Source organism: Colletes gigas, unplaced genomic scaffold, assembly GCF_013123115.1.
Source record: "Colletes gigas isolate AHSC1104 unplaced genomic scaffold, ASM1312311v1 Colletes_gigas_Sc00003, whole genome shotgun sequence".
NCBI classification, from domain to species: domain Eukaryota; kingdom Metazoa; phylum Arthropoda; class Insecta; order Hymenoptera; family Colletidae; genus Colletes; species Colletes gigas.
Genome location: NW_025106632.1, coordinates 1859454 through 1885944, shown reverse-complemented (window position 1 = coordinate 1885944; position 26491 = coordinate 1859454). Strand labels below are relative to the sequence as shown.

Here is a 26491-nt window from a genome sequence, read left to right as displayed (position 1 = left end):
ATCTTCCCTCCATTTTATTTAAAACTACTATATTCATATGTGATATGATATGATATGAAAATGGAGAAAAGATTGAAATTCGTTAAATTTTCCATGTATATATATCATATTTTAAATAAATCACAGAAACCATACAAAATTCGATGAATTTCAGTCTTTCCTCCATTTTATTTAATACTACTATATTCATATGTGATATGATATGATGTGTAAATGGAGAAAAGATTGAAATTTGTCAAATTTTCCATGTTTATATATCATACTTTAAATAAACCATACAAAATTCGACGAATATCAATCTTTCCTCCATTTTATTTAATACTACTATATTCATATGTGATATGATATGATGTGAAAATGGAGAAAAGATTGAAATTTGTCAAATTTTGTATAAATATCATACTTTAAATAAACCATACAAAATCCGACGAATTCAATCTTTCCTCCATTTTATTTAAAAATTATACATATATATGTATGCATGATTGATGACTGTTTGTTCCTCTGATCCGACAAAGTCAAAGTCATGAAGACCTAATGGAAACGACAGGTTACTCGAGGAGGAAACACGAAACGTAGAAACGATGCGGAATTCGTGGAACGGTCCCCTCTCGGTGGAAGTATCGGGGCCCGTTCTGCGACGTGGAACAGATGGCAGCACCATCCAGATGGTGAAAGTCCCCCCGACGAAGAGGAAGGAGTGGTGGTGCACATATAGAGGGGCGAGAGGGCGCGGCTTGTCCAGACGCTCTTTGTCCCGACGACGACGATGACGGCGACGACGACGTTCACCATGTCGCCAAAGTACCTGTTTCTGCTTGGATCACTGTTTCTGCTTGCCGGTGAGTACTATCTCTCTTCCCATCCTTTCATTCTCGCGAATTACGCGTCTCCATCGAGTTCAAATTTTAAATTTCACATATCGATCACGGCGTTCCAAACAGAGCTTTCCACGTTTTGTCTTTCGCAAGTTTCGTAGAACGTTTAAACCTTTGGGTAACAATCTTCTAATCATTTCCAATTTTACGTTTCCTCGTCGATGATCTTCGAGGGATTTGTTTTGACGGCACGAGTGAAAGTTTTTCCCGGGAGATCGAAAGTCGAGAACGAGAGGAATAATCGAGCTTCGAATGTTTACGAGCGGTGAAAGTTGTTTTCGACGTTCTATGGATTCTCCACGAGTGCTCGATATTTAAAACTTTTCTCGCGAGATTCCGTTCCCGCGATCCGGTTCTACGCGATTCTCAAGCCTTGGTAACGTTCGTTCGAGCAGGATTAGAAAGCAGATTGAAATAGAAAACAATACTTTCCAGTTCTCGGTTTCTCCTATGTTCAAATAATTCGCGCTCAACGCTCGTTGGAGGTTCCAGTTTCTGTTTCTTCGTATCACCGAATAACCCGAGTGTATCTTCAAACAGTGCAGAAAAGATACGAGAACTCCGTCTGGCCGCCGCGAAAGTCTGGTGACTTCAACGCCTGGTAGCGAGGCGCGTCGATCAATGGCCGCGACAGCGTAACGACACTGTGACAGTTTCTGCTCCAATTCCACGCTAATCGCGTCAAAACCTCCCTTCAAAATCATATGCAATTATTTACCACTCGAACTATTGTTTATCCAAACTCTAAACGAGTTCCAATCGATCAACAATAATAGAATCTTTAAATTTCTTCGACGTTCTAACGTCTTGCAAAGGATAATCCCAGAGTTTCGTCGTAAATGTTTCACGAAGGACGCTCGTCCGGAAGCGACGATCACGATCACGATCCACGAAGGGGGATCGAAGCCTCGAACAGTATGTTCTTCGAAAGGGCGAAGAGGGACGAGGAGGGACCGGAGCCTACTTTGGAGAACCGCTCTGTCGCTTCCCTCCCCACCCCCGCCGCGTTGCCCTGACATTTCCAAGACTTTCTACTTCTACGGGGGTTCAGCGACCCCGGCGTGTTCGGTTTACGATCTCCCGGGATCGTGGCTTCCAGCGATCGCGACATTTTCCGACGACTAATCTCGAAACGACCGTCTACCGCGCGTCCGAATCTGCCCTTTTTATTCAAATGTCACGTCGTTTCACTTTTCGCCGCTTCCAGGCATCGAGAAACGCGGAATAAGCTGGAAGATCGACTCGAACCGTTCCTCCATCGATTCTCGATCGATCGACGTTGGCTTTCGCGAAGCTTTGAGGAAGACGTTGCAATTTTAAAGATTTGTGATCAATAGACTGTGGATCTTTATGCAAATTCATATTTTTATTAATAGAATTAATAAAATGGGAGCTTTGTAGATGATTGTTTCAATCTTCCTATATATAATAATTCGTATCTTACTTTAAGTATTTCTTATATTTTTGCATATTAAATGCATTCTGTAGTGTTTTGAGGATTAAAATTTCCCATAAATGCATAAACATCCGCAGTCTAGTGATCAACGAAACGATTCTTTCGAGCGTAGAAAGCGAAGAGGTTTCGTGGATTCTGATGGATAGTTTGTTCTTAGTTTCTTAGTTTCTTAGTTTCATAGTTTCTTAGTTTCATAGTTTCTTAGTTTCTTTGTTTCTCAGTTTCTTAGTTTCATAGTTTCTTAGTTTCTTAGTTTCTTAGTTTGTTTGTTTCTCAGTATCTTAGTTTCTTGTTTACTTAGATTCTTAGTTTCTTAGTTACCTAGTTTCTTAGTTTCTTAGTTTCATAGTTTCTTAGTTTCTTAGTTTCTTAGTTTCTTAGTTTCTTAGTTTCATAGTTTCTTAGTTTCTTAGTTTCTTAGTTTCTTAGATTCTTAGTTTCTTAGTTTCCTAGTTTCTTAGTTTCTTAGTTTCTTAGTTTCTTAGTTTCTTAGTTTCTTAGTATCTTAGTTTCTTATTTTCTTAGTTTCCTAGTTTCTTAGTTTCTTAAGAGTTTGTTCCGTTTAATTTGTTTAGTCTTTATTGGAACGAAGATGTCTGTTTAAGGTGATTGGATTTTTTCACTTAGAAGCTACTTTAACACGTTGACTGGCAGACCAAACCCCTCAAATTGTCCACGAAAAGAAAACTTTGTCTTCAGACAACCGAAGACTAGCATACCTATCATTTGCTGTTGAATTTATTTTCAGACTCGCTAAAATTCAAGAATTCTATCTGGATTTATTTTCTTTCGCATCTAATCTTGAGAATTAATTGTTTCAATTTGTTAGTGAAAGATCGTGTCACCCATATGTGGATGACGTGGCAGTCAATGTGTTAATGGATAAATATATTTATATGTCAATGTTAGATAAAATATTCGAAATAACAAAATAGAATTACAACTTTCAATTTTAAATATTGAGAGGGACTTCACGATGGAATTCTCAAATGTGGTTTGCGATGTTTTGTCAGCTCTTCTGTTTGAATTCTTCATTTTCCACTGTTTGGTATTTAATTAAATATGATTAGAAATGGAATGAGTGAATGATCTTGCAGGGTTGTTAATTTTGACTTTAGTTTTAAATGAATCGAGAGGTGAATTCTATATTTGTCTCGAGATATATGGATTGTGAGGTCACGTTAGAGATTGTGCTCGTGAATTGAGAGTCCTTTACGTAATGTTGATTTTAACTTTACTTTTAAATGAATCGAGAGGTGAATTCTATGTTTGTCTCGAGATATATGGATTCCAGTATGGATTGTGAGGTCACGTTAGAGATTGTGCTCGTGAATTGAGAGTCCTTTACGTAATCGGTGATAGAAAGTACGTAATTGACAGTGGTGGAAACATGGGGAAAGAGTGGGGCGTCTCTTTGCTTCCCGAGATCACTTTCTTCCCTCCAGATAAGAACCATTCGTCCATTCGAGTTCGTTTTGTGAAATTTCATCGACGAACGCAATATATTAGCGCGATTTTTTTCAAACTGAAATTCATGCCACTGTTTCTAATCGCATGGAATATTATTTAACACTGGAACTGCCGGAAGTGGTCAAAATGACTCGAATGTATTTTCTACAAGAGTATGAATAAACATTATTTATTTATTCCATTGCATTATACATTTCTTCGCGTATCTAGTGTACCATGATTGTAGTTCCAGTGTTGAAACAATTAAATAGGGAAATATTGTGTCGCAAACGTTGATTTCGTCGATTTTCCAGGAACTGTGGTCAGAGCGCAAGACGACGAGGGTGGCGATGGACTCGACGCGAACGCTGAGGAATTGTGCCAGGACAGGCCTGGGGACGAGTACTTCCGGTTGAGCGTCGAAGGAGACTGTCGCGACGTCGTAAGGTAAACTTTCAACCATTCGCTATATTCGTAACGTGAAAATTGTGAAACAAAACTCGATACTTTCGTCAAAAACAAGAATTAAAATCAACCTCCACCGTTAAAATCACTACTTTTAACTCCTAAAGTGAATCATTGTGAAAATGTATGCAATCCTCTATTAATTTACTATTTTTTAAATGCTTTAAAATTCATGTCCCATTTACTTTTATTAATTTGATAAAAATCAACATTAAGTACAATAATTCAGTTGAGATTGAGAGTCCACTTGAGGGTTATAGTAATAATTTAGAGAATCCATAGTCTGCTCGAGCTTTACTGTCCGCCATTTTTAGCGAGAAAACTCATATTTCCACGAAACCTAAAACACGTTACTTTCGTCAAAAAAAAAGAACTAAAATTAAGCTCCACCGTTAAAATCACTACTTTCAACCCCTTAAGTGTATCATTGTGAAAATTTATGCAATCCTCCACTAATTCATTATTTTTTAAATGCTTTAAAATTCATGTCCCATTTACTTTTATTAATTTGATAAAAATCAACATTAAGTACAATAATTCAGTTGAGATTGAGAGTCCACTTGAGGGTTATAGTAATAATTTAGAGAATCCATAGTCTGCTCGAGCTTTACTGTCCGCCATTTTCAGCGAGAAAACTCATATTTCCACGAAACCTAAAACACGTTACTTTCGTCAAAAAAAAAGAACTAAAATTAAGCTCCACCGTTAAAATCACTACTTTCAACCCCTTAAGTGTATCATTGTGAAAATTTATGCAATCCTCCATTAATTCACTATTTTTTAAATGCTTTAAAATTCATGTCCCATTTACTTTTATTAATTTGATAAAAATCAACATTAAGTACAATAATTCAGTTGAGATTGAGAGTCCACTTGAGGGTTATAGTAATAATTTAGAGAATCCATAGTCTGCTCGAGCTTTACTGTCCGCCATTTTCAGCGAGAGAACTCATATTTCCACGAAACCTAAAACACGTTACTTTCGTCAAAAAAAAAGAACTAAAATTAAGCTCCACCGTTAAAATCACTACTTTCAACCTCTTAAGTGTATCATTGTGAAAATTTATGCAATCCTCCACTAATTCATTATTTTTTAAATGCTTTAAAATTCATGTCCCATTTACTTTTATTAATTTGATAAAAATCAACATTAAGTACAATAATTCAGTTGAGATTGAGAGTCCACTTGAGGGTTATAGTAATAATTTAGAGAATCCATAGTCTGCTCGAGCTTTACTGTCCGCCATTTTCAGCGAGAAAACTCATATTTCCACGAAACCTAAAACACGTTACTTTCGTCAAAAAAAAGAACTAAAATTAAGCTCCACCGTTAAAATCACTACTTTCAACCCCTTAAGTGTATCATTGTGAAAATTTATGCAATCCTCCACTAATTCATTATTTTTTAAATGCTTTAAAATTCATGTTCCATTTACTTTTATTAATTTGATAAAAATCAACATTAAGTACAATAATTCAGTTGAGATTGAGAGTCCACTTGAGGGTTATAGTAATAATTTAGAGAATCCATAGTCTGCTCGAGCTTTACTGTCCGCCATTTTCAGCGAGAGAACTCATATTTCCACGAAACCTAAAACACGTTACTTTCGTCAAAAAAAAAGAACTAAAATTAAGCTCCACCGTTAAAATCACTACTTTCAACCTCTTAAGTGTATCATTGTGAAAATTTATGCAATCCTCCACTAATTCATTATTTTTTAAATGCTTTAAAATTCATGTCCCATTTACTTTTATTAATTTGATAAAAATCAACATTAAGTACAATAATTCAGTTGAGATTGAGAGTCCACTTGAGGGTTATAGTAATAATTTAGAGAATCCATAGTCTGCTCGAGCTTTACTGTCCGCCATTTTCAGCGAGAAAACTCATATTTCCACGAAACCTAAAACACGTTACTTTCGTCAAAAAAAAGAACTAAAATTAAGCTCCACCGTTAAAATCACTACTTTCAACCCCTTAAGTGTATCATTGTGAAAATTTATGCAATCCTCCACTAATTCATTATTTTTTAAATGCTTTAAAATTCATGTTCCATTTACTTTTATTAATTTGATAAAAATCAACATTAAGTACAATAATTCAGTTGAGATTGAGAGTCCACTTGAGGGTTATAGTAATAATTTAGAGAATCCATAGTCTGCTCGAGCTTTACTGTCCGCCATTTTCAGCGAGAAAACTCATATTTCCACGAAACCTAAAACACGTTACTTTCGTCAAAAAAAAGAACTAAAATTAAGCTCCACCGTTAAAATCACTACTTTCAACCCCTTAAGTGTATCATTGTGAAAATTTATGCAATCCTCCACTAATTCATTATTTTTTAAATGCTTTAAAATTCATGTTCCATTTACTTTTATTAATTTGATAAAAATCAACATTAAGTACAATAATTCAGTTGAGATTGAGAGTCCACTTGAGGGTTATAGTAATAATTTAGAGAATCCATAGTCTGCTCGAGCTTTACTGTCCGCCATTTTCAGCGAGAAAACTCATATTTCCACGAAACCTAAAACACGTTACTTTCGTCAAAAAAAAGAACTAAAATTAAGCTCCACCGTTAAAATCACTACTTTCAACCCCTTAAGTGTATCATTGTGAAAATTTATGCAATCCTCCACTAATTCATTATTTTTTAAATGCTTTAAAATTCATGTCCCATTTACTTTTATTAATTTGATAAAAATCAACATTAAGTACAATAATTCAGTTGAGATTGAGAGTCCACTTGAGGGTTATAGTAATAATTTAGAGAATCCATAGTCTGCTCGAGCTTTACTGTCCGCCATTTTCATCGAGAAAACTCATATTTCCACGAAACCTAAACCACATTACTTTCCAATATAAAATAGAAACTTTTGTAACAAAATTTGTAAATTAAAATACTCACACAGTATAAACATCAAGAGATTCGTAAGGACTATGTCTTCTTTGAATTATTATAGTGACGATAAAAGCTAGTTTGCCCATTCTTGCCCCAAAAAAATTGATCGACAAGAAAAAGATAAAAAAATCGCATTTCCTCGATTTAAAACGCCACTCGACAGGTTTTGGCGTCTCGAATTGAGTTTGAATTGGTTCCGTGTGGCGTGTAAAAGTAAAGCACAGTGTCTGCGTGAGAAATTAACGGTGAAATCGCGATTTGCTTCGAACGAGGATTGAAAAGCGAATTCCTACGGTTCCTTCTGCGATCGAATTCCGCGTTGGAAGGTTCAAGGCGAGCCTGATACCGGATACAGGACTCGCCTTCCAACAACGACGGGTCCCGGTGTCCTGAGTCACTCGAACGAACCGAGTATTTCCGTCCTCAAGGACGCAGAAACGTCCACGGAAACAGGAACGTTGCTTCGAGATCCTGCAGAATGCTGTCCAAACGCTTTGCCAGCCGTTTGATCGGTTCGAGAGAACCGTTAGAGATTGTTCAATTATTCATAAACGCTTTTTAACTGTAACGCGATACAGTTACTATTTAAACTGATAAAAAATACTCGCAAATGAGTGTTTCTTTCTTAAGGAGCCTTTCTACCTTGTGAGATTTAAAAAATTGAATTTTTTTTGCATTGTCTTTTGGTATGTAGTCTCGAAAATATGTCTACCAAATATTAAATTGAAATTTGAAAAACTGACGAAGTTATAGCCTGCTGAAATGTACCGCGCGCAGGTATAACAATTGGACGTGGAACTTAAAGTTGTTTTTCTATTTTGTGGGATTTAAAAAATTGAATTTTTATTGCTTTGTCTTTTGGTATGTAGTCACGAAAATATATCTACCAAATATTAAATTGAAATTTGAAAAACTGAGGAAATTATAGCCTCACTGAACGTGAAACTTTAAAGCTGTTTTTCTCGAAATTGCATTTCTCGGCACTGCGTATGTGATAACGAGAAAACTATTCGAGATATCAACATGAAATTAATACAGTATCTTTAGAACTGGTCTCCCTGTAGCATGAACTAGGATAATTGCGATATCTGCAATACTTTTTCTTTTATTAACAAAAAGGCAACCGAATATATGAAAATATTCAGTATTTTTTCGTAAAATGCCATTTTGCCATTTTTTGTTTTTTTGAAAAGATCCTCATGCTATAACCACACTTATCTACATTAAGAATATCGTTGGTTTTTGGATTTCGGATAACTTATTTGCAAAATATCACATACGAAGTCATGGCGTCGTTCCTTAAAACTGTTGTTCGTTGATCAACAAAAACAGCGTAATCGATAGATATTATGCGTTGCAAAAATTTGTAAATATAGCTAAATATATAATAAATGTATCTACAAAACCTGGAATTAATCGCTCTTTAATAGCCTGCAAAAAAAAATCACAAAGAAACATGTATTTCTCGTGCCTGCAAGGTAGAATGGCCCCTTAAATGGAAGGAGGAAATGGAGGCTAGATTTTACTATTGTGGTTTGGGGATTCTATAATCGTGGTTAGGTTCTGTAATAGCATTTTTAATAACCAGCAGAGTCGCGTTTACTGTATTTTCTTAAAAACTAGCTCGTTTAATACTACAACTACCGACAGTTATAGCAAATTTATTTATTCCAAGGCAATTGAAACGATAGGTACTTGAAGAAATGTATAATGCAATGCAAATAAGTGTTTATTCATTCTCTCATAGAAAATTACGGTAAATTACCAAAAATTCTCATTCAGTAAATTTTTTACAGGTTTTATTAGAAATTACTTATTAATTATCGCTCATTTTAACTGGTTTGGTAGTTCCAGTGTTAAGAATAAATTTCTTGCCTTCCTTGGATGTTTACTTCGCGAAGAGTCTATTAATAGTGAATCTCGACTGTTTAACAAGAAACAGGAAGCACTGCGATCGAAACCGTGCAATATAAGGACGAAAGGAATGCTCTCGCGGAAATTCAGTCGCTTTGTGTGACGCAATTTCTGACGCAACACGTTTATTCACCGTTTACTGAAAACACGGGCTAATGGGGACAGGCCATCGAACTAGTCACATCGTTAATCGTTAATTAAGTACCAGTTACGATGGAACAATTTAAATCTCAATCTAAACACGCGCTTTCCTTTTCACTTTAAACGGGGCGACTCTAGATCTGAGTTATAGCAACGTTACTAGTGATAAATTAACTTTTACAGGAAAATTTCTGCAGTTGCACATTTTTTTCATAACCCAAATTACCTGAAACTATCCTATATACAGTAGAGATCCGATTATTCGGTATATTTACACCAATTATTTCTTCGATGCTAAATAGTTGACGAATGAAACGTAGGAATTTTATTTATTTTATTTTTTATTAGTAAATTGTATCACTACATCACCCATGCTGTGTTTATTAAGAATAAAAAATGAGTTTTTAAGAAAAATCGATAGGGGGTAGGTGCCTAAATTTTTCGGGGAAAAAAAAATTTCAATTCGTTCTGAAAAAAATATTTTTGGTTGTAGGGGTTAATTAGAATCATTTTTGGTCATTAGACATACCCCCCAAATCCTACCCACTTTCGAGAAAAAAATTCGAGTAGAAGTGAAATTTTCGACAAAATTAAGAAATTTCAAATGATTCTAAAAAAATTATTTTTTGTAGCAGGGGTCAATTACAATCATTTTTGGTGAATAGACATACCCCCAAATTCCTACCCACTTTCGAGAAAAAAATTCGAATAGGTGTGAAATTTTTCGACAAAATTAAAAAATTTCAAATCGTTCTGGAAAAAATATTTTTGGTAGCAAGGGTCAATTAGAGTCATTTTTGGTGAATACATGTACCCCCGAAATCCTAACCATTTTCGAGAAAAAAATTCATTACCGAAAATATAATCTGAAGCCTGAAATGGTTTTCGTGTGTATCTTTAAAACGTCATAACTTCTGAACGGATTGAAGGATTTTCAAGTTTCAAAATGCAAACAATGCATATTTTGGTGAAGAATATGTAGAAATTCCAAAAATATTCGAAAACTCGTTCCTTGACCTTGTAAAGCGAGAAAACCCCCATAAAAATGGTCCAATTTTCGAACAGCGATAACTCCTACAATAGTGACTACATTTCAATGAAACTTTTTTCTGAAGTGGAGCTCCTGGATACCTACAAAAATGTTTTAGAAAACTTTTCCGTAGGGCGTCGAACAAAATTGTTAAAAATTAAAAACCAATTTCTAAGAAAAATCGACACGGGGTAGGTGCCTGAATTTTTCGGTGAAAAAAAAAATTTCAAATCGTTCTGAAAAAAATATTTTTAGTTATAAAGGCCAATTACAATAATTTTTGATCATTAGACATACCCCCGAAATTTTGCGCATTTTCGAGAAAAAAATTCGAAGAGACGTGAAAATTTCGACAATATTAAAAAATTTCAAATCAATCTATAAAAATTATTTTTAATTGCAGGGGTTAATTGCAATCATTTTTGGTGAATAGACATACCCTCAAATTCTTACCCACTTTCAAGAAAAAAATTCGAGAAGGTGTGAAATTTTTCGACAAAATTAAAAAATTTCAAATCGTTCTGGAAAAATTATTTTTAGTTGCTAGGTTCAATTGCAATCATTTTTGGTCATTAGACATACCACCGAAATCTTGCACATTTTCAAGAAAACAATTCGAGAAGGCGTGAAATTTTTCGACAAAATTAAAAAATTTCAAATCATTCTAAAAAAATTATTTTTAGTAGCAGGGGTTAATTACAATCATTTTTGGTAAATAGACATACCCCCGAAATCCTACCCACTTTCAAGAAAAAAATTCGAGAAGGTGTGAAATTTTTCGACAAAATTAAAAAATTTCAAATCGTTCTGGAAAAATTATTTTTGGTTGCTAGGTTCAATTACAATCATTTTTGGTCATTAGACATACCACCGAAATCTTGCACATTTTCAAGAAAAAAATTCGAGAAGGTGTGAAATTTTTCGACAAAATTAAAAAATTTCAAATCGTTCTGGAAAAATTATTTTTAGTAGCAGGGATTAATTACAATCATTTTTGGTGAATAGACATACCTCTGAATTCCTACCCAATTTCGAGTAAAAAATTCGATTAGATGTGATATTTTCGACAAAATTAAAAAATTTCAAATCGTCCTGAAAAAAATATTTTTGGTTGCAAGGGCCAGTTAGAATCATTTTTGGTGAATAGACATACCCCCCAAATCCTAACCATTTTCGAGAAAAAAATTCATTACCGAAAATATAACCTGTAACCAAAAATGTTCCCATAATTTCATTTTCTGTCTCATTTCCTCTTCAATTCATTTCTGTTGATAATTACCCCCATCACTATTTAATTTACCATCATTACCTTGGTCCTGAATATGCCAAATAATCGGAATTTTACTGCACCCCAAAAATTTGATCAAAATCAAATCTTCAAAATTCACCTATACATATAGCCCAGCCTAGTTACTTCAACAGAACCTTGCATTTCCCCTGGGACACTCCGGATAGCAATTTCTATCGATTCCCATCGAAATAAAAATTCAAGTATCTCTCGCGAACCTTCGAAACGAGAATCTCGATCGAGACAAAAATCGAAACGAATGAAACCACAGATGCGACAAAGCGACGGAGATCGGCGTGACCAGGTTGGCCACAGTGCGATGCCCGACGGGCCTGGCGTTCGACATCGAGAGGCAGACGTGCGACTGGAAGACCAACGTGAAGAACTGCGACCAGCTCGAGAGTAAGCATCGTTCACAGAGACCATCTGACTGAAAAACGCCCCGTTTTCTTTCTGTCCCGCTCGAACAGGTGCACGAAGTCCGGCCTGAAGCAAATCACGTGCCCCAGCGGACTGGCCTTTGACTTGGACAAACAGACCTGCGACTGGAAGGGCAAAGTCACCAACTGTGACAAGCTCGAGAGTAAGTCGATCGAACAGGGTGAACTGGGGACTTCTAGCTCCGCCTCTCCGCCCCTCTTTCCACTCGAAAATGCGTTTATTATTTCAAAATAAAAAAAAAACGAATCGTCCTAATAAACAGAAGCTTTTTGAGAGTTTACTGTTATCTTATTTTATTCGTGGTTAAGTCTGGGTTCATTATTATTTTCTTATTCGATTCGTGGTGAAATGATGATTTTCTACCTTTTTATTTGAGAGTCTATTATTATTTTCTTGTTCTAGAATTTAACCCTTTGCACTCATACGTCGAATGTGACTCGACAATTAGTTCTTATGTCAGGTGCTCCTCTGTCGAGTCCCGCTCGACATTTTTTCAAATTCGAACCAATAGAATTCAATTTCATTTTCGTATATTCCGAAAAAATGCATAAGGTTTGTGCAGTTTGCTCAAACAGAAAAATACCCGAAGGAAGAAGGGATATCATACACTAGAAAATTACAAGATACAACATCAGTGTAAATTAAGCAGATATTTAATTGAATTTGTTTAAATTGCTTTATTTTTTAGTTAACGTAAATTTCAAATAAAACACTTAAAAACTAAAAGAATTGAAATATAATAATATAAATATTATATTAAAATATAAAATTTTCTTTTTTAGTTGCTAGTAACAAAATTGAAATATAATTTGGAGCGCAAAGGGTTAACGATTTGGGGATCCTGGAAATCGAGGTATAAACGCATTGTTTCGCGTGAAAGAGCGGCTGTTTTCGACTTGTATCTCTCGTCCTCGGTCCGAGGAGGTTAGAAACAGGTCCGAGAGACCCGGAGAAGCTCCAGTTCCTTCGTAGACTCGCAACGTAGCACGCACCAGTTCGTAATTCTACTAACTCACTACTATCCGTATCATCGAGATCCACCCCCCACCACGATTCTTCTCGTCTCGTCGCGCCCCCTCGCGGAACGAGCTCGCATCGTAGCCGGGGATCGGAATTTTCAGCTTTCGGTTCTCTTTCGTCCAGTACCGTTGCATTATTCCATTGGAATCTAAAATGGGTTTCCTTGTACTTTCTAAACGCACGCGAGCAACTAATGCTTTTGACTTTGTAACATTTTCTTTTTCGCCCCGTTACGGTGCCCTAACCGTTACGCTGTTAGAACGTCGAGTGAAAATCCACCGCATCGCGGCCACGTTCATAATTAGTCGAACGAAAATCGCGGCTTTCTAAACGTGGAATAATAATCCGTTTCAAAACCGCCCTGAACTTCTATTCATCGATCATTTTTTTTTAATGCACTTTTGTATCTCAAATAATTTGAAAATAGTTCGAACAATTCTAGACACATTTATCTTGTCTTCCTTTCAGTTGTAATATTTATTCCGAAACTTTAGATCGTGATAGTTTCTAAATAAATTTAACAATTTATATTTATTAAATAAATAAACAATGCTCGAGTCACACGCTGAAAGTTCGCGTCTGCGATTCCGAGACACCCGGTATAATTAAAAAAAAATTTATTCCCATCTCGGGGAACAAGTTTCTGCAATACCGATTACCGATAACGAGCGCCACGCGGATAACGAGTACCATATATGCTCGCGACATTTTAATATCGATATTTTTAACGTGTCGCGGTTGTTTTTACGGGTACGCTTTGAATCGACGCGTTTCGAAGTTGCGAAACTCGCTCGAAGAAGTCAATTAGCGAGAATCGTTGGCACGAGAGAGTCGGTTTTTTTACCTGACACGGCCGTTGGAATAATTATGAACGATACTGTACCGCGTGCGTCGCTTTCGAGACGCTTGTAATCTCCGGTCTGGCCACTTTCGATACGCGGCGCCGAAAGACTGGTTTCGATTTTGAGCGAAAGTGCAGCGCGACGCGCGGAGACGAGAAGCTCGGAGCGCTCGGTCGGTCTCGAGTTTATTTTAACCTAGTTTCTTCGTACTCACCTCGATGCCCTCTTCCTGCCGCCAGTTCACGCAACTCTATCGATTCACCTTGCTCGACTAACAACCGTGAAAATATTATACGCACTTTCCACGCCGCGAGACTCGCTGCTGTTCGTTAACGAGAGGCTTGTTGGGAAAATTGCTTTCGGGACGCGATTGCGTGCCAGCGTCGTAACGGGACGTTGAGAAACACGACTCTCGATCGATTCTATCGACCGGGGGGATGCTGGGAAGCGGGTCGATTGTCCGCCATCTTCGATTAGCTTCAAATTTATAATAAATCGATTCAGTTCTCCGCGAATATCAAAGATAAGTTAAAATTAGTTTTAATTTTGTAACTCATGACTATTTATTTCCAACAATTACTTATGCAATTATTTGCATCCGCAGAGGTTAACTGATCGATGAATTTTAATACGGAAAATGCAGAGCTTCGAATTAATTTCACGCGTCCCTAGGCTCTGGGAATTTTTATTTAAAATTGAAATTGCTCTGAAAAATAAATTATCGCGGGGTATATTTTAAACTTGTTAATATAAGAATAGGAAATCTAGTCCAGTTTTAGATAGTTTAGAGTTACAAAATCAAATGAAACTTTATGAACTTTGCGCTGAGATAAAAAATTATGAAAAAGATATTATCTTTTCTGTACAAAAATATTAGTACTTATCTTGCGATATTTAAAATTTTATTTCCCCTTTGAAGTTTGCGTAGGGTGCATAGGGTTTCGCTGATTAAAAACGGGAAAAATACGAGGGGAAAAAATACACCGCGACAAACGAGAGCAATAACAGCATTCCCCGCGGGAATTGATTAAAATTTCAGAACTCGGTTCCCGCGTTGGCCCGCGGTCAGAGGGTCAATATTTGAATACTGATTTATTAACCCCTCGGGTGCATAATTTTCGCGCTGGAAATAGTACGCGAGAAAGAACTGATTCTACAATTTTCTTCCCCCTTCCGCGGATAATTGATCGAAAATATCGAAACAAAAGTCGTCGAACAAGGATTAAAGGAAAAAGAAGCTCGATAATTAAAGGCCACGACTCGTTACGCCATCTTGCAAAAATTTATTCCGAACGACGAAAGGAACTTTCCTGGGGAAACACAATCTCCAGGTTTTAACGAACGGGTATCGTGTTTATGACGCCGCCACGCAATCGCTTTTTAGCTTGATAAAATTCACTCGCTCATACTCCGTACGCCATTATTTTTACCACACACGTACACGATTTTCTTTCATTTATTTTATTTTTTTCCTACTTTTTTTATTTGTAATACTCTGTCTCGCTGTCTGTCACTTTTTCTACCTTTTCTCTCTGTCTCTGTCTCTGTCTCTGTCTCTGTCTCTGTCACGCTCTACCTTTGCATCCAGATCGGTTTCGCTTCGACGATCTGGCCTCCTTACGAGAACTTCTCGTTATTCAGCCAAGGCTCGTTTCTCCGTCGCCGCTCGAATCCCCCCCACCACCCCCCACGGATCGATCATTAATTTTCTATCGCGCTGAGACGCTCTTCCTTCGGGGGGGTCACTCATCTTGTCCTCGTTGGCGCATCTTTCGAGGCTTTTCATCACCATCTCCGACATTTTTCTCACTGTCGTCGGAATCGTGCTCTCTTACAAAATTAGCATTTCTTGACTCTCTTCCCCCCCCCAATCAGCGGGTAAATTCGACAGACTCGAGAAAGTATCCTTTTACGATAGGAAAAAATTCACTATTTCTTTCAGTTTTTTGTATTTTATTGTCCAGAAAAAGTTTTAAATGATTATTTTCTGTCGTCAAAGAATACTTGCAGGGATCTGTCGAATCTGTGAAATTTATTGCTCCGATTTGAAATATAGAATCGAAGGCACTTGACCTCTAAATCACACTGAACGAAATTCATAAATAATATAAAATATGAAATTTAATTGTCTCGAAATATCGTATTGTTCTCGTTGGAGTAATTCAGAGTATTGAGTGGATGTATATTTCATGCGATTCGTGAAAGTTGTTCTGGGTATGTATTACAGCCGTAGAAGGTTACGTATAAAATTGAACGTTTTTAGCGAAAAATATAAAACGTATCGAAATGCTCGCGAATCTGAAACTGTTTTAAAATTATAAACGAGCAATATTGGTTCTCGATTAACACTTTGTGTTAATTTACATCACGGTAATGTACTGGTTTACGCAAATAAACGCTAACGTCTTAGTACAACAGTAATGGCGTTTTAGAATTATTTAAATTGAAATATCTCCTGAACTACTAATTTCTCGACGTTACATAGTTAGTACTTTTTTATAACGATTGTCCAGCCGAATCGATCGATGTATTAAAAAATACCTCGTTCCATTTAAAAAAACAAAGTTGACCTTTGTATGACCTTTACGGGTCCACTCACGAAAAAACTAATAACAACGAAATATGCTCCACTCGATACCATTCAAGCCTCCGCTGAAACGTTTTTTGTTACGAGTAACAATAGCGAGAAAATCGAGATGTCAAAATCGGGTGAGACACCATGTATAGCAACTCGAATGGCAAGAAATAACACACACGATATGTTTGATATTTATTTAACGGATAAAGTCTTTAAGAATTAAATCGGAGCAATGGAACGTGATCCACGCGTGAAATCATCTAAAATCGCCTCCCTCTTCTCCGCCGCCTCTGTATTTTCGCCATTTTCTAAACGCCCATCGCTGTCTGCATCCATGTGTCTCTGTTCTCTCATTTACAACACGCCTGAGTGTCTCCAGAACGGGTTCACCGTGCGTGCGAATCGCTGCGAGCCAACGAAACAACCCGCGCCTCTCTCCTCGCGACGGGCATATCGATCCTCGATCCTCGATCGCACGTTCCCTCTCGAATTCCGACGCGTTTAACGATCTTGAAGGTTTCTCGGCCAGGGGGAGTCCGTGGAAAACGCCGATTCCACCCCTGGAGCGGGGCTTTCAAGGTCGATTCGACTCAGCGTTTCGCTGTTCGTTTTCCTCCGGTCGGGGATCTCGAGAGGAGACGCCAATGGATCGATGAAGCTCCACAGGGGGCTTCTGTTCGCTCCCATCGCTGGTCTGTTTGCATCCTCGCGGGGCCTCGCGAAACGGAGAAATATGTTCTCGAGAGATGGGGAAAGATACGAAAGTACTGCTCGTCGAACGACAAAGTGACTTGGAGACAGTGGCGTAGGAACGTAGAATGGAAACGATACGAACACGCGTTCGCGCTTTCACGACTGATAACAAGTCGCTGATCCAATGGCGAATGAAACAAAATAATTTTTATTTAAAGAATACACCCATTTATTAGACAGAATCGATCTTCAAGTTTAAAAAGTATCGATGTTTCGGTAATAGTTAATTATTTAAAGAAAACACCCATTTATTAGACAGAATCGATCTTCAAGTTTAAAAAGTATCGATGTTTTAATAATAGTGTAATGTAGTATAATTATATGTCAGCTTCGACAATCGTGAAGGCGTCGAACGAGTTTCACGCACGTACATGTATATAAAGTTTACGCGTGTACATATTAGACTACACAGAACTCGTCCTAGAAGACGTAATTAGTTCGATATACTTAATACTAGAGTTGGCGAGGTACCCCCGTAGCTTTGGACTTGGGTGAACAATTAATTCAGCACAGTAGCAACTTTAACCCTTTGAATATAGTAGTCACGAATTATTATAGTAATACATCGCTGATAATCGTCTCAGAGACCGTCCACAAAGGGTTAACAATTGTATTATCGCCTCAGATCACGCCATTGGGACGATCACGACACTTCCTGACGCCATCTTGTTCTTATCAAACGCAGGTTTCGTGTTTTCGTTAGTAATAGAACGGTCGAAGTTGTTAAATCATTTCAAACTTCACAATTTAAGGGGCCTTTTTTCTACCTTGTGGGATTTAAAAAATCAAATGTTTTTTTTATATCTACCAAATATTAAATTGAAATTTGACGTGAAACTTTAAAGCTGTTTCCCTACTTTGTGGGATCAAAAAAATTGAATTTTTTTTGAATTGTCTTTTAGTATGTAGTCTTGACAATATATCTACCAAATATTAAATTGAAATTTGGAAAACTAACGAAGTTATAGTCTGCTGAAATGTACCGCGCGCAAGGTATAACAACTGAACAGGTGAAACTTTAAAGCTGTTTTTATGTGATAACGAGAAAACTATTCAAGATATCAATATGAAATTTATACAGTATCTTTAGAACCGTTCTCCCTATAGCACGAACTAGGATAGTTGCGATATATGCAATACTTTTTCTTTTATTAACAAAAAACCAATCGAATATATGAAAATATTCAGTATTTTTTCGTAAAATAGCTGCCATTTTGCCATTTTTTGTTTTTTTCATGCTATAACCACACTCATCTATATTATAAATATCGTTGGTTTTTGAATTTCGAATAACTTACACATACGCCGTTCGTAAAAACTGTTGTTCGTTGATCAACAAAAACAGCGTAATCGATAGATATTATGCGTTGCAAAAATTCATAAATATAGCTAAATATATAATAAATGTATCTACAAAACCTGAAATTAATCGCTCTTTAGTAGCCCGCAAAAAAAAATCACAAAGAAACATCTATTTTTCCGTGCCTGCAAGGTAGAATGGCCCCCTTAATCGCTAATAATTTCATAAAAATAGGATTGACAAAGTGTTTTTAAAATCGTAAGGTTATGACTAGACTGCGGATGTTTATAAAAATACTACAAAATTCATTCAATATGCAAAAATATAAGAAATACTTAAAGTAAGATACGAATTATTATATTTAGGGGTTGAGAGAACCCTCTGCAAAGCTTCTATTTCATTAATTCTATTAATAAAAGCATGAATTTGCATAAAGATCCGCAGTTTAGTTATGACAATTCTCGAAATATTTTTAGCGACTTTTCAAGGTATAAAAGTATAGTTTTTTGGGTTTTTCGTCCCAGTGGCGCGATTCGGCCAGAATATTGGTCCGAGTAGTTGGTTCCTGCGCCGCTGTGTGTATCGATCTCTGTACATAAAATTTGGCGAGGTAAAAGTAGAATTCGGGCCCTGTTCTGCGAGCTGTGGGTAAACGTCGAATGGGCCCAGTAGTATCAGTTGCCACATCGAGGCCGTAAGGCCGCGGGAACCGGCCCGTTAACGAGGATTACGTTTGCAGAGCCACGTAAGGTCTTGCCCATCCTGAGGACCGACGAACCGGTCTGCCCCGAAGGGAAACTATCGTGCGGTAACGGCGAATGCGTCGACAAGGAGCTCTTCTGCAACGGTAAACCGGACTGCAAGGACGAATCCGACGAGAATGCATGCAGTAAGTATCTCTAGAACTTCGTCATCCTACGCCATAACATCTGAACAACCGTTCCAAGTCTAATTTCCATCTCGTCGGTTTAGTATTTGGCAAACACCTTTGGGATTATTAACAACTTTGACTGCCACGTCATCCACATATGGGTGACTGTTGATGAGGTCAGGATATAAAATAATAAACATGGACACGAACGAACAAAATATGAATTTATATAAGAGCAATATATAGCTTTACACAAACCATACGGTCGCTCGTCGCAACGAAACATTCGAGACAGAAACAATTATTTGTAACTCGAACATTCTCAGCGGGCAATGAAAGTTCATGTGTCCAGTGCCTGAGAAATAATCTCGTCCTTTTTCTTAACAGTGACAGGATTTTTTACTATGGAATTAGAACAATTAATTCTCAAGATAGAATGTAAAAGAAAATAAATTTCAATAGGCTTCATAAATTTTACTGAAGTTATGGAAACAAGTACCACGTCATCCACATATGGGTGACAGAATTTTTTACTATGGAACTAGAACAATTAATTCTCAAGATAATATGTAAAAGTTGAAATTTGAATAGGATTTATGAATTATAGTGAGGTTACAAAAATAAGTGCTGAGATAAATTTTAACTTATACAGTTTACAATTGTCTAAAAAGTTTTGATCCCGTAAAAAATTGTATAGTTTTGGTCTGGCAGTCAACGTGTTAGCACTTTACCGACCGGTAGCGGTTGATTAATCGGCTATCGGTCGATAAACGTCGACCGATAAAACAGTTGATTAATAGGCTATCGGTCGGTAAGTGTTGGCCGGTAAAAAAGTCGATTAACAGGCTACCGGTCGGTAATGTGTTAAAAAACACACACACTCGTTTGTTGCGATTTCGATGGTTACATTTCCCGCGAGTGTTACGCGCCAATTTTTGAAAATTCGCGGTAGATGGCGCAGCTGTAGTTTTCAAACGAATTCTATTGGAGCTTTCTCGTGTAATTTGATGTTGTTTTTCTCCGATTTTTGTACAGATGTTGAGTTTAAAGAATAATCGTATTGCAAATGTCGAATCTCGGTCCTCTAATTTGCCCCAAAATCGTGAAGTTTTAAGACGAATTCCATTGAGCTTTCTCGTGTAATTTGATGTTGTTTTTCTCCGATTTTTGTACAGGTGTTGAGTTTAAAGAATAATCGTATTGCAAATGTCGAATCTCGGTCCTCTAATTTGCCCCAAAATCGTGAAGTTACAGAATTCTAGACCCACGAACCACCAAACTCAATTACGAGTATCAAAGCCCATCATTCGAGTCAGACTGTACATAACGTCACTAACCTTGACCTACAAACCACTGAACTACTACTGTCTCTCCCCCACTACTACTACCGTGGGTAATTGGTCAAAATCCAGACCTTGACTTACAAAAGATTCTTGATCATCGAGTGACTTTGCTAGTGATCCAGCCCAAACAGTGTCTATCTAGATCTGTAAACTAGCAAGTAACTCATCATTAGACTGTGGATCTTCATGCAAATTCACATTTTTATTAATAGAATTAATAAAATATAAATATAATACTAAATATAATAATTCGTATCTTACTTTAAGTATTTCTTATATTTTTGCATATTGAATGCATTCTGTAATTTTCGAGGATTAAAATTCCCCATAAATGCATAAACATCCGCAGTCTACTCATCATCATCACCTATTGCAGTCACCAAAACTGATCCAAATCAAAATTTTGAGATATCCTCAGTCATCCAAGTTGCACATACCAAAACCCAGTCTCTTAGCCAACCCTAGCTCAAGTACCAGTAATCTGATCCTTGAAACATCGCTCCAATTAAATAACTTATGGTTTCCTCCCGTTACAGCCGTGGAGACTGACCCTAACCGCGCGCCGGATTGCGACCCCACCCAATGCGCCCTCCCAGACTGCTACTGTTCCGCGGACGGTACCAGGATCCCCGGGAACATCGAGCCCTCCCAGGTGCCCCAGATGATCACGATCACCTTCAACGGGGCCGTGAACGTCGACAACATCGACCTCTACGAGGACATCTTCAACGGTCAACGTCAGAACCCGAACGGTTGCCAGATCAGGGGCACCTTCTTCGTCTCCCACAAGTACACCAACTACTCGGCGGTCCAGGATCTACATCGACGCGGTCACGAGATCTCCGTGTTCTCCCTGACCCACAAGGACGATCCCCAGTACTGGACCCAGGGCAGCTACGACGACTGGCTGGCGGAGATGGCTGGCGCCAGACTGATCATCGAGAGGTTCGCCAACATCACCGACGGTTCCATCATCGGTATGTTAGATATTTTGCATGAACAACTCTAGAAGCTTGGTCCTCTTACCAGAAGGCACCCTTGTCTTCCCCGCTCCGTGGCCAGATCCTCAAGGAACAGAGTTCCTGTTCTTTAAAGCAAGACAACGTCTTTTGCCTTTTTCTAACATACGTTTCCTTTCAACGAGCAATCCTATGACGCCCGATAGCTGAGTGACTTCGAGTCACCAGCCATCGACGGGCATCTGGATCGTGTCCTTGCAACCATCCCTTTTAAGTCCCTATCATAAATCGTTTAAACGAAATATCGTCGAGCTAATTGCCCTCGAGATCCCTTAAAAATAAGTCGTCGCTAACAGGTATGAGGGCACCTTATCTGCGTGTCGGCGGTAACAAGCAGTTCGAGATGATGGCCGACCAGTTCTTCGTCTACGACGCGTCCATCACCGCGTCTCTGGGCCGTGTGCCCATCTGGCCGTACACTCTGTACTTCAGGATGCCACACAAGTGCAACGGCAATGGCGGTAACTGCCCGTCCAGGTCGCATCCGGTCTGGGAGATGGTGATGAACGAGCTGGACAGAAGGGACGACCCGACCTTCGACGAGTCCCTACCCGGTTGCCACATGGTGGACTCCTGTTCCAACATACAGTCCGGCGAGCAGTTCGGCAGGCTGCTCAGGCACAACTTCAACAGGCATTTCAACAGCAACAGGGCGCCGCTTGGTCTCCACTTCCACGCGTCCTGGTTGAAGAGCAAGAAGGAGTACAGGGAGGAGCTCATCAAGTTCATCGAGGAAATGCTGGCCAGGAGCGACGTGTACTTCGTCACCATGGTCCAGGTGAGCTATTGTTGTTCGAACGAAATCGTGAGAAAATAGAAAACTTACTGGAATAGTCAATAAGGCTTCCTAGCATGTTGGGATGTTGGATGATCGATCGAGGAGCGTATATATGTGTAGGAACGGAAGGTTAACTTTTTGACAAAACCTCGATCATGAAATATTCTTGATTTTCTAGAATCTCCCATTTAAATTTTTCCCAGGTGTGGTCGAATACTTTGTATGATATAACAATTGAGTGGTTGGTCGAACGCTTGCGAGAGAGACAAGAGCGTAGCCCTCTAGCGGCGAGTACGGGAGATGGCGCCACAGAGAATCGAGAAAAAATGGCTAGTCAGAGCTTATTTGTGATACTTGAAGGGATCTGAGACTTTTGAAATTCATTAAATTTAAATTTAAATTCAATTCTAAGAAATTCATTTCTAACAATTTCCACCGAACTTCATCGAAGCTTCTTTCAGATATTATACAGGGTGTTTACGTCGATATTAATAATTTAAACGTTTAAAAGAGATATTTTTAATCAAAGATTCAAAGGCTCGTTTAATTCGTCGGTCGAGGAGCGTATATATGTATAGAAACGAAAGGTCTGTCGAACGCTTGCGAGAGAGACAAGAGCGTGGCCCTCTGGTGGCGAGTACGGGAGATGGCGCCACAGAGAGTCGAGGAAAAATGGCCAGTCAGAGATTATTTGTGATACTTGAAGGGATCTGGGACTTTTGAAATTCATTAAATTCAAATTTAAATATAAATTGAATTCTAAGAAATTCATTTCTAACGGTTTACACAGGGTATTTACTTCGATATTAATAATTTAAACGTTTAAAAGAGATATTTTTAATCAAAGATTCAGAGGTTCGTTTAATTTGTTGCTCGAGTCGTCGTAAGATTTTATTTTCGATTCGTTTCAATTTGCTGCTGGATGGTTTCTTCTTTAGAACCCGCGAGAACAGTTTTACGAGAGATTTCTCGTTACTGGAGCTGTTATTACGGCTGCTTAGCTCAGCTTATTCCAATTTATTTCTCGTTTTAAATCCCGCCGCATCACGACGTTTCTCGTTCGTGATTCATCAAGCCACGAGCCGTGGTTTTATCCCGCCTAGCGTCGATTTATTTTCCAATCTAGCCAACCGATAGAGCCTCTTTCTCCTTCTCGCTCTTTCAAAGTATCCGTAAGCTCGATCGACTCACGTGATCCATCGGAAATTACTTGTTTTGGCTTCCTTTCGCGTACAATATTCTCCGAGAAGCCGCCATTTTGACGACACTAGTTATTACAAATTTTAAAGATTAATCGTAAGGTATACAAAACAAAAAAAAAAGAAACACAAAATTAAAATCTGAACCTAACTCGTTTCAGCTCCGTTTCGCGTACAATATTCTCCGAGAAGCCGCCATTTTGACGAGACTAGTTATTACAAATTTTAAAGATTGATCGTAAGGTATACGAAACAAACAAAAAAGAAAAATCACAAAATAAAAATCTGGACCTAACTCGTTTCGCGTACAATATACTCCGAGAAGCCGCCATTTTGACGAGACTAGTCATTACAAATTTTAAAGATTAATCGTAAGGTATACGAAACAAACAAAAAAGAAGAAACACAAAATTAAATCCTAGACCTAACTCGTTTCGCGTACAATATTCTCCGAGAAGCCGCCATTTTGACGAGACTAGCTATTACAAATTTTAAAGATTAATCGTAAAGCATACTATTTTACTGCATACAAAATTACTGCAAAATCTTTCTTGAGATTCAGATTGCATTAATAATAAAAAAAAAACCTAGACCTAACCTAACACGCGATTTAATTTAATTCGTAGGTTATTAAGTGGATGCAGACGCCCACCGAGCTGTCAGCTTTGAGAGACTTCCAGGATTGGAAGGAGACCTGCGACGAGAAGGGACAACCGTACTGCTCCCTACCAAACGCCTGTCCGTTGACCACCAGGGAACTTCCGGGGGAAACCCTTCGTCTGTTCACCTGCATGGAGTGCCCCAATTATTATCCGTGGCTGCTCGACCCGACCGGGGACGGTTTCACCGCGAACAAATGAGCGATCGCGCCCGCGAATAATCGATCGATCGAGTGGCGCGCGGCTTCGATGAAACGCACGACTGATCGAGGTCGGTATTCCTGAAGGGGAACGCGCGGGAAACGTCACGCGAACTTCCCCATTCGAATCTCCGGTCGAATCCTGACGCGCGAACCTCGACGTGCCTCGATAGCTCGAAGAATCGACTTGCAAGAATCGATTGGAAACGGTGACGGGAGTCGAGCGTTTCGATACTCTTGGATTTCTTAATCTTGTCTCAAACTTTTCCTTCGAATTTATTTCGAACGTTTCGACAACTGTTTTTATGATCCTCGATGACGAAAGTATTTAATTCTGCAATCCGAATGACAAAATTTTGAATTATAGAATTAAATATTTTCCGTTATTGAAAAGCATCATAGTGGTCGAAACGGTCGAAAGAAATTTTGAAGAAATGGATCGTCTTCGAGACAATCGTATCGATAGTAATCATTTAATTATTTCCATAAATTAATCTGTAGTCATATTCGAATTATCGACAACTCTAATAATATATCAGCTACATCCCGTCGAGGTTTCAACAATACTTGACGCTTGCATTATATCGATACTCCAGGAAATGTCAACAAGCACGGCTCACCGATACGAACGCCATCTAGTTTCGATGACCGTTAGACGCCTCCGCGCGTTGCTCGAGTATACGTATCGACGTCACTAAATACGTCCCGTCACTAACGACGACTGCTTCCGAAAGGAAACGTCGAATCCAGAATTCCAGAAACGTGTTAAAAATTCACGATCTCTCGATGGATGAATGACGAGCGTTTAGAACGATAAGTAAATTATTTTCTCCTTCTTTGGCGCACGATCTTCGATCTTCATTTTGCAGTCAGGATTTTTCCAGCGTTCACGTTCGCGATACGTTTCCGTCGTCGATTGCGTACGAAAGGGATTCTCTCCTCGAGGGAATGGAGCGAATCCTTTTGCGAGGACACTCAACTTTGTACATAACCACCGTATCCTTGCCCCAGATCCCTTAGTCCTTATATTTTTTTTTTTGCGGCGCGTATATCCTGAATGATCGATCGTTCCGTGGAAACGTCGTCTGAGAACGCTTGTAAGGATTCCGTGGCGCCGGGATTACCCTTGGTTGAACGTTTTAGCAGTTAAGAGGCGCGCGAGAGTTTAAAATAATTTTTAGAACCCGTAAAATATTTCTGAATAAAAAATTTTTCGAAACAAAAGAAAGATCCTTCTCCACCTCCTTCGTCGAGTCTGATCATGAAAGATTTTTAAAATGCAGTTACTTATAACAATTATTTTCGTTTTACAATCAATAGGAATAAATATTCGAGGTTCAATAGCAGGGTTCCTCGACATATTTCACGACAGAAGCAAAGAACTCGTTTAGATTTCTATTTTTCACTTTCACAAATTCCTATGCGATACTTTTTTAACATTTTCTCTCGCAGGATATGCAAATGGATGCAAAGTTTCATGAAACGCGAAAAAAGTGAAAAGAACGAGAACCTTTGACATCGTTTATTTACGACGTAAACGCTATATACGCTCGAATATGAACGGAGACCATTTAACTCACGTATTTCACGGTAGATGATCTTTGGGTAAATGAATGGAAAATAATTAAAACGTCCGAAGAAACCAATATGGCGACAATGGTGTCTTCGTAACCTATAACATTATCTACGTTCTCCTTAACTGTGCCCCACTTTGATACTACTGCAAACACGTTGCGTTTCCATCGCCATCTTTACACGAACGAGTTGACTTTTGCTTTCGATCAACAAGATCCATCAGTAAAGATAACTTTCCATCGAACGACACTTTTGTTATTTTGAAACGATGATACGCTCTCCGCCGCCTTGAGAGCCACCGACAGGCGCCAACGTTAAGCTCGTAAAATGTTCTGGCCCCTCTGTCCCCTGTTCAGGCCCTGAAGGCGCCTTTCGATTTCGGACGACAT

General features: G+C 38.3%; 1 protein-coding gene across 1 annotated transcript; it reads left to right on the top strand.

Moving 5' to 3' along the window:
• The first annotated feature begins 555 nt into the window (after nucleotides 1-555).
• LOC122404893 (chitin deacetylase 1) lies at nucleotides 556-24673 on the top strand. Its single transcript, XM_043409237.1, has 7 exons — nucleotides 556-842; nucleotides 4098-4230; nucleotides 11796-11926; nucleotides 19198-19347; nucleotides 21209-21649; nucleotides 21988-22469; nucleotides 24295-24673. Exons 1-7 carry the CDS (start codon nucleotides 770-772, stop codon nucleotides 24526-24528), a joined length of 1644 nt encoding a protein of 547 aa, XP_043265172.1. The 5' UTR covers nucleotides 556-769; the 3' UTR covers nucleotides 24529-24673.
• The last annotated feature ends 1818 nt before the right edge of the window (nucleotides 24674-26491 follow it).

Coding starts and splice junctions, on each gene's coding strand:
- LOC122404893 (XM_043409237.1), top strand. CDS start 770: ATGACGGCGACGACGACGTTCACCATGTCGCCAAAGTACCTGTTTCTG. Junction 21,650..21,987: donor CACCGACGGTTCCATCATCG/GTATGTTAGATA, acceptor CGTCGCTAACAG/GTATGAGGGCACCTTATCTG. Junction 22,470..24,294: donor ACTTCGTCACCATGGTCCAG/GTGAGCTATTGT, acceptor TTTAATTCGTAG/GTTATTAAGTGGATGCAGAC.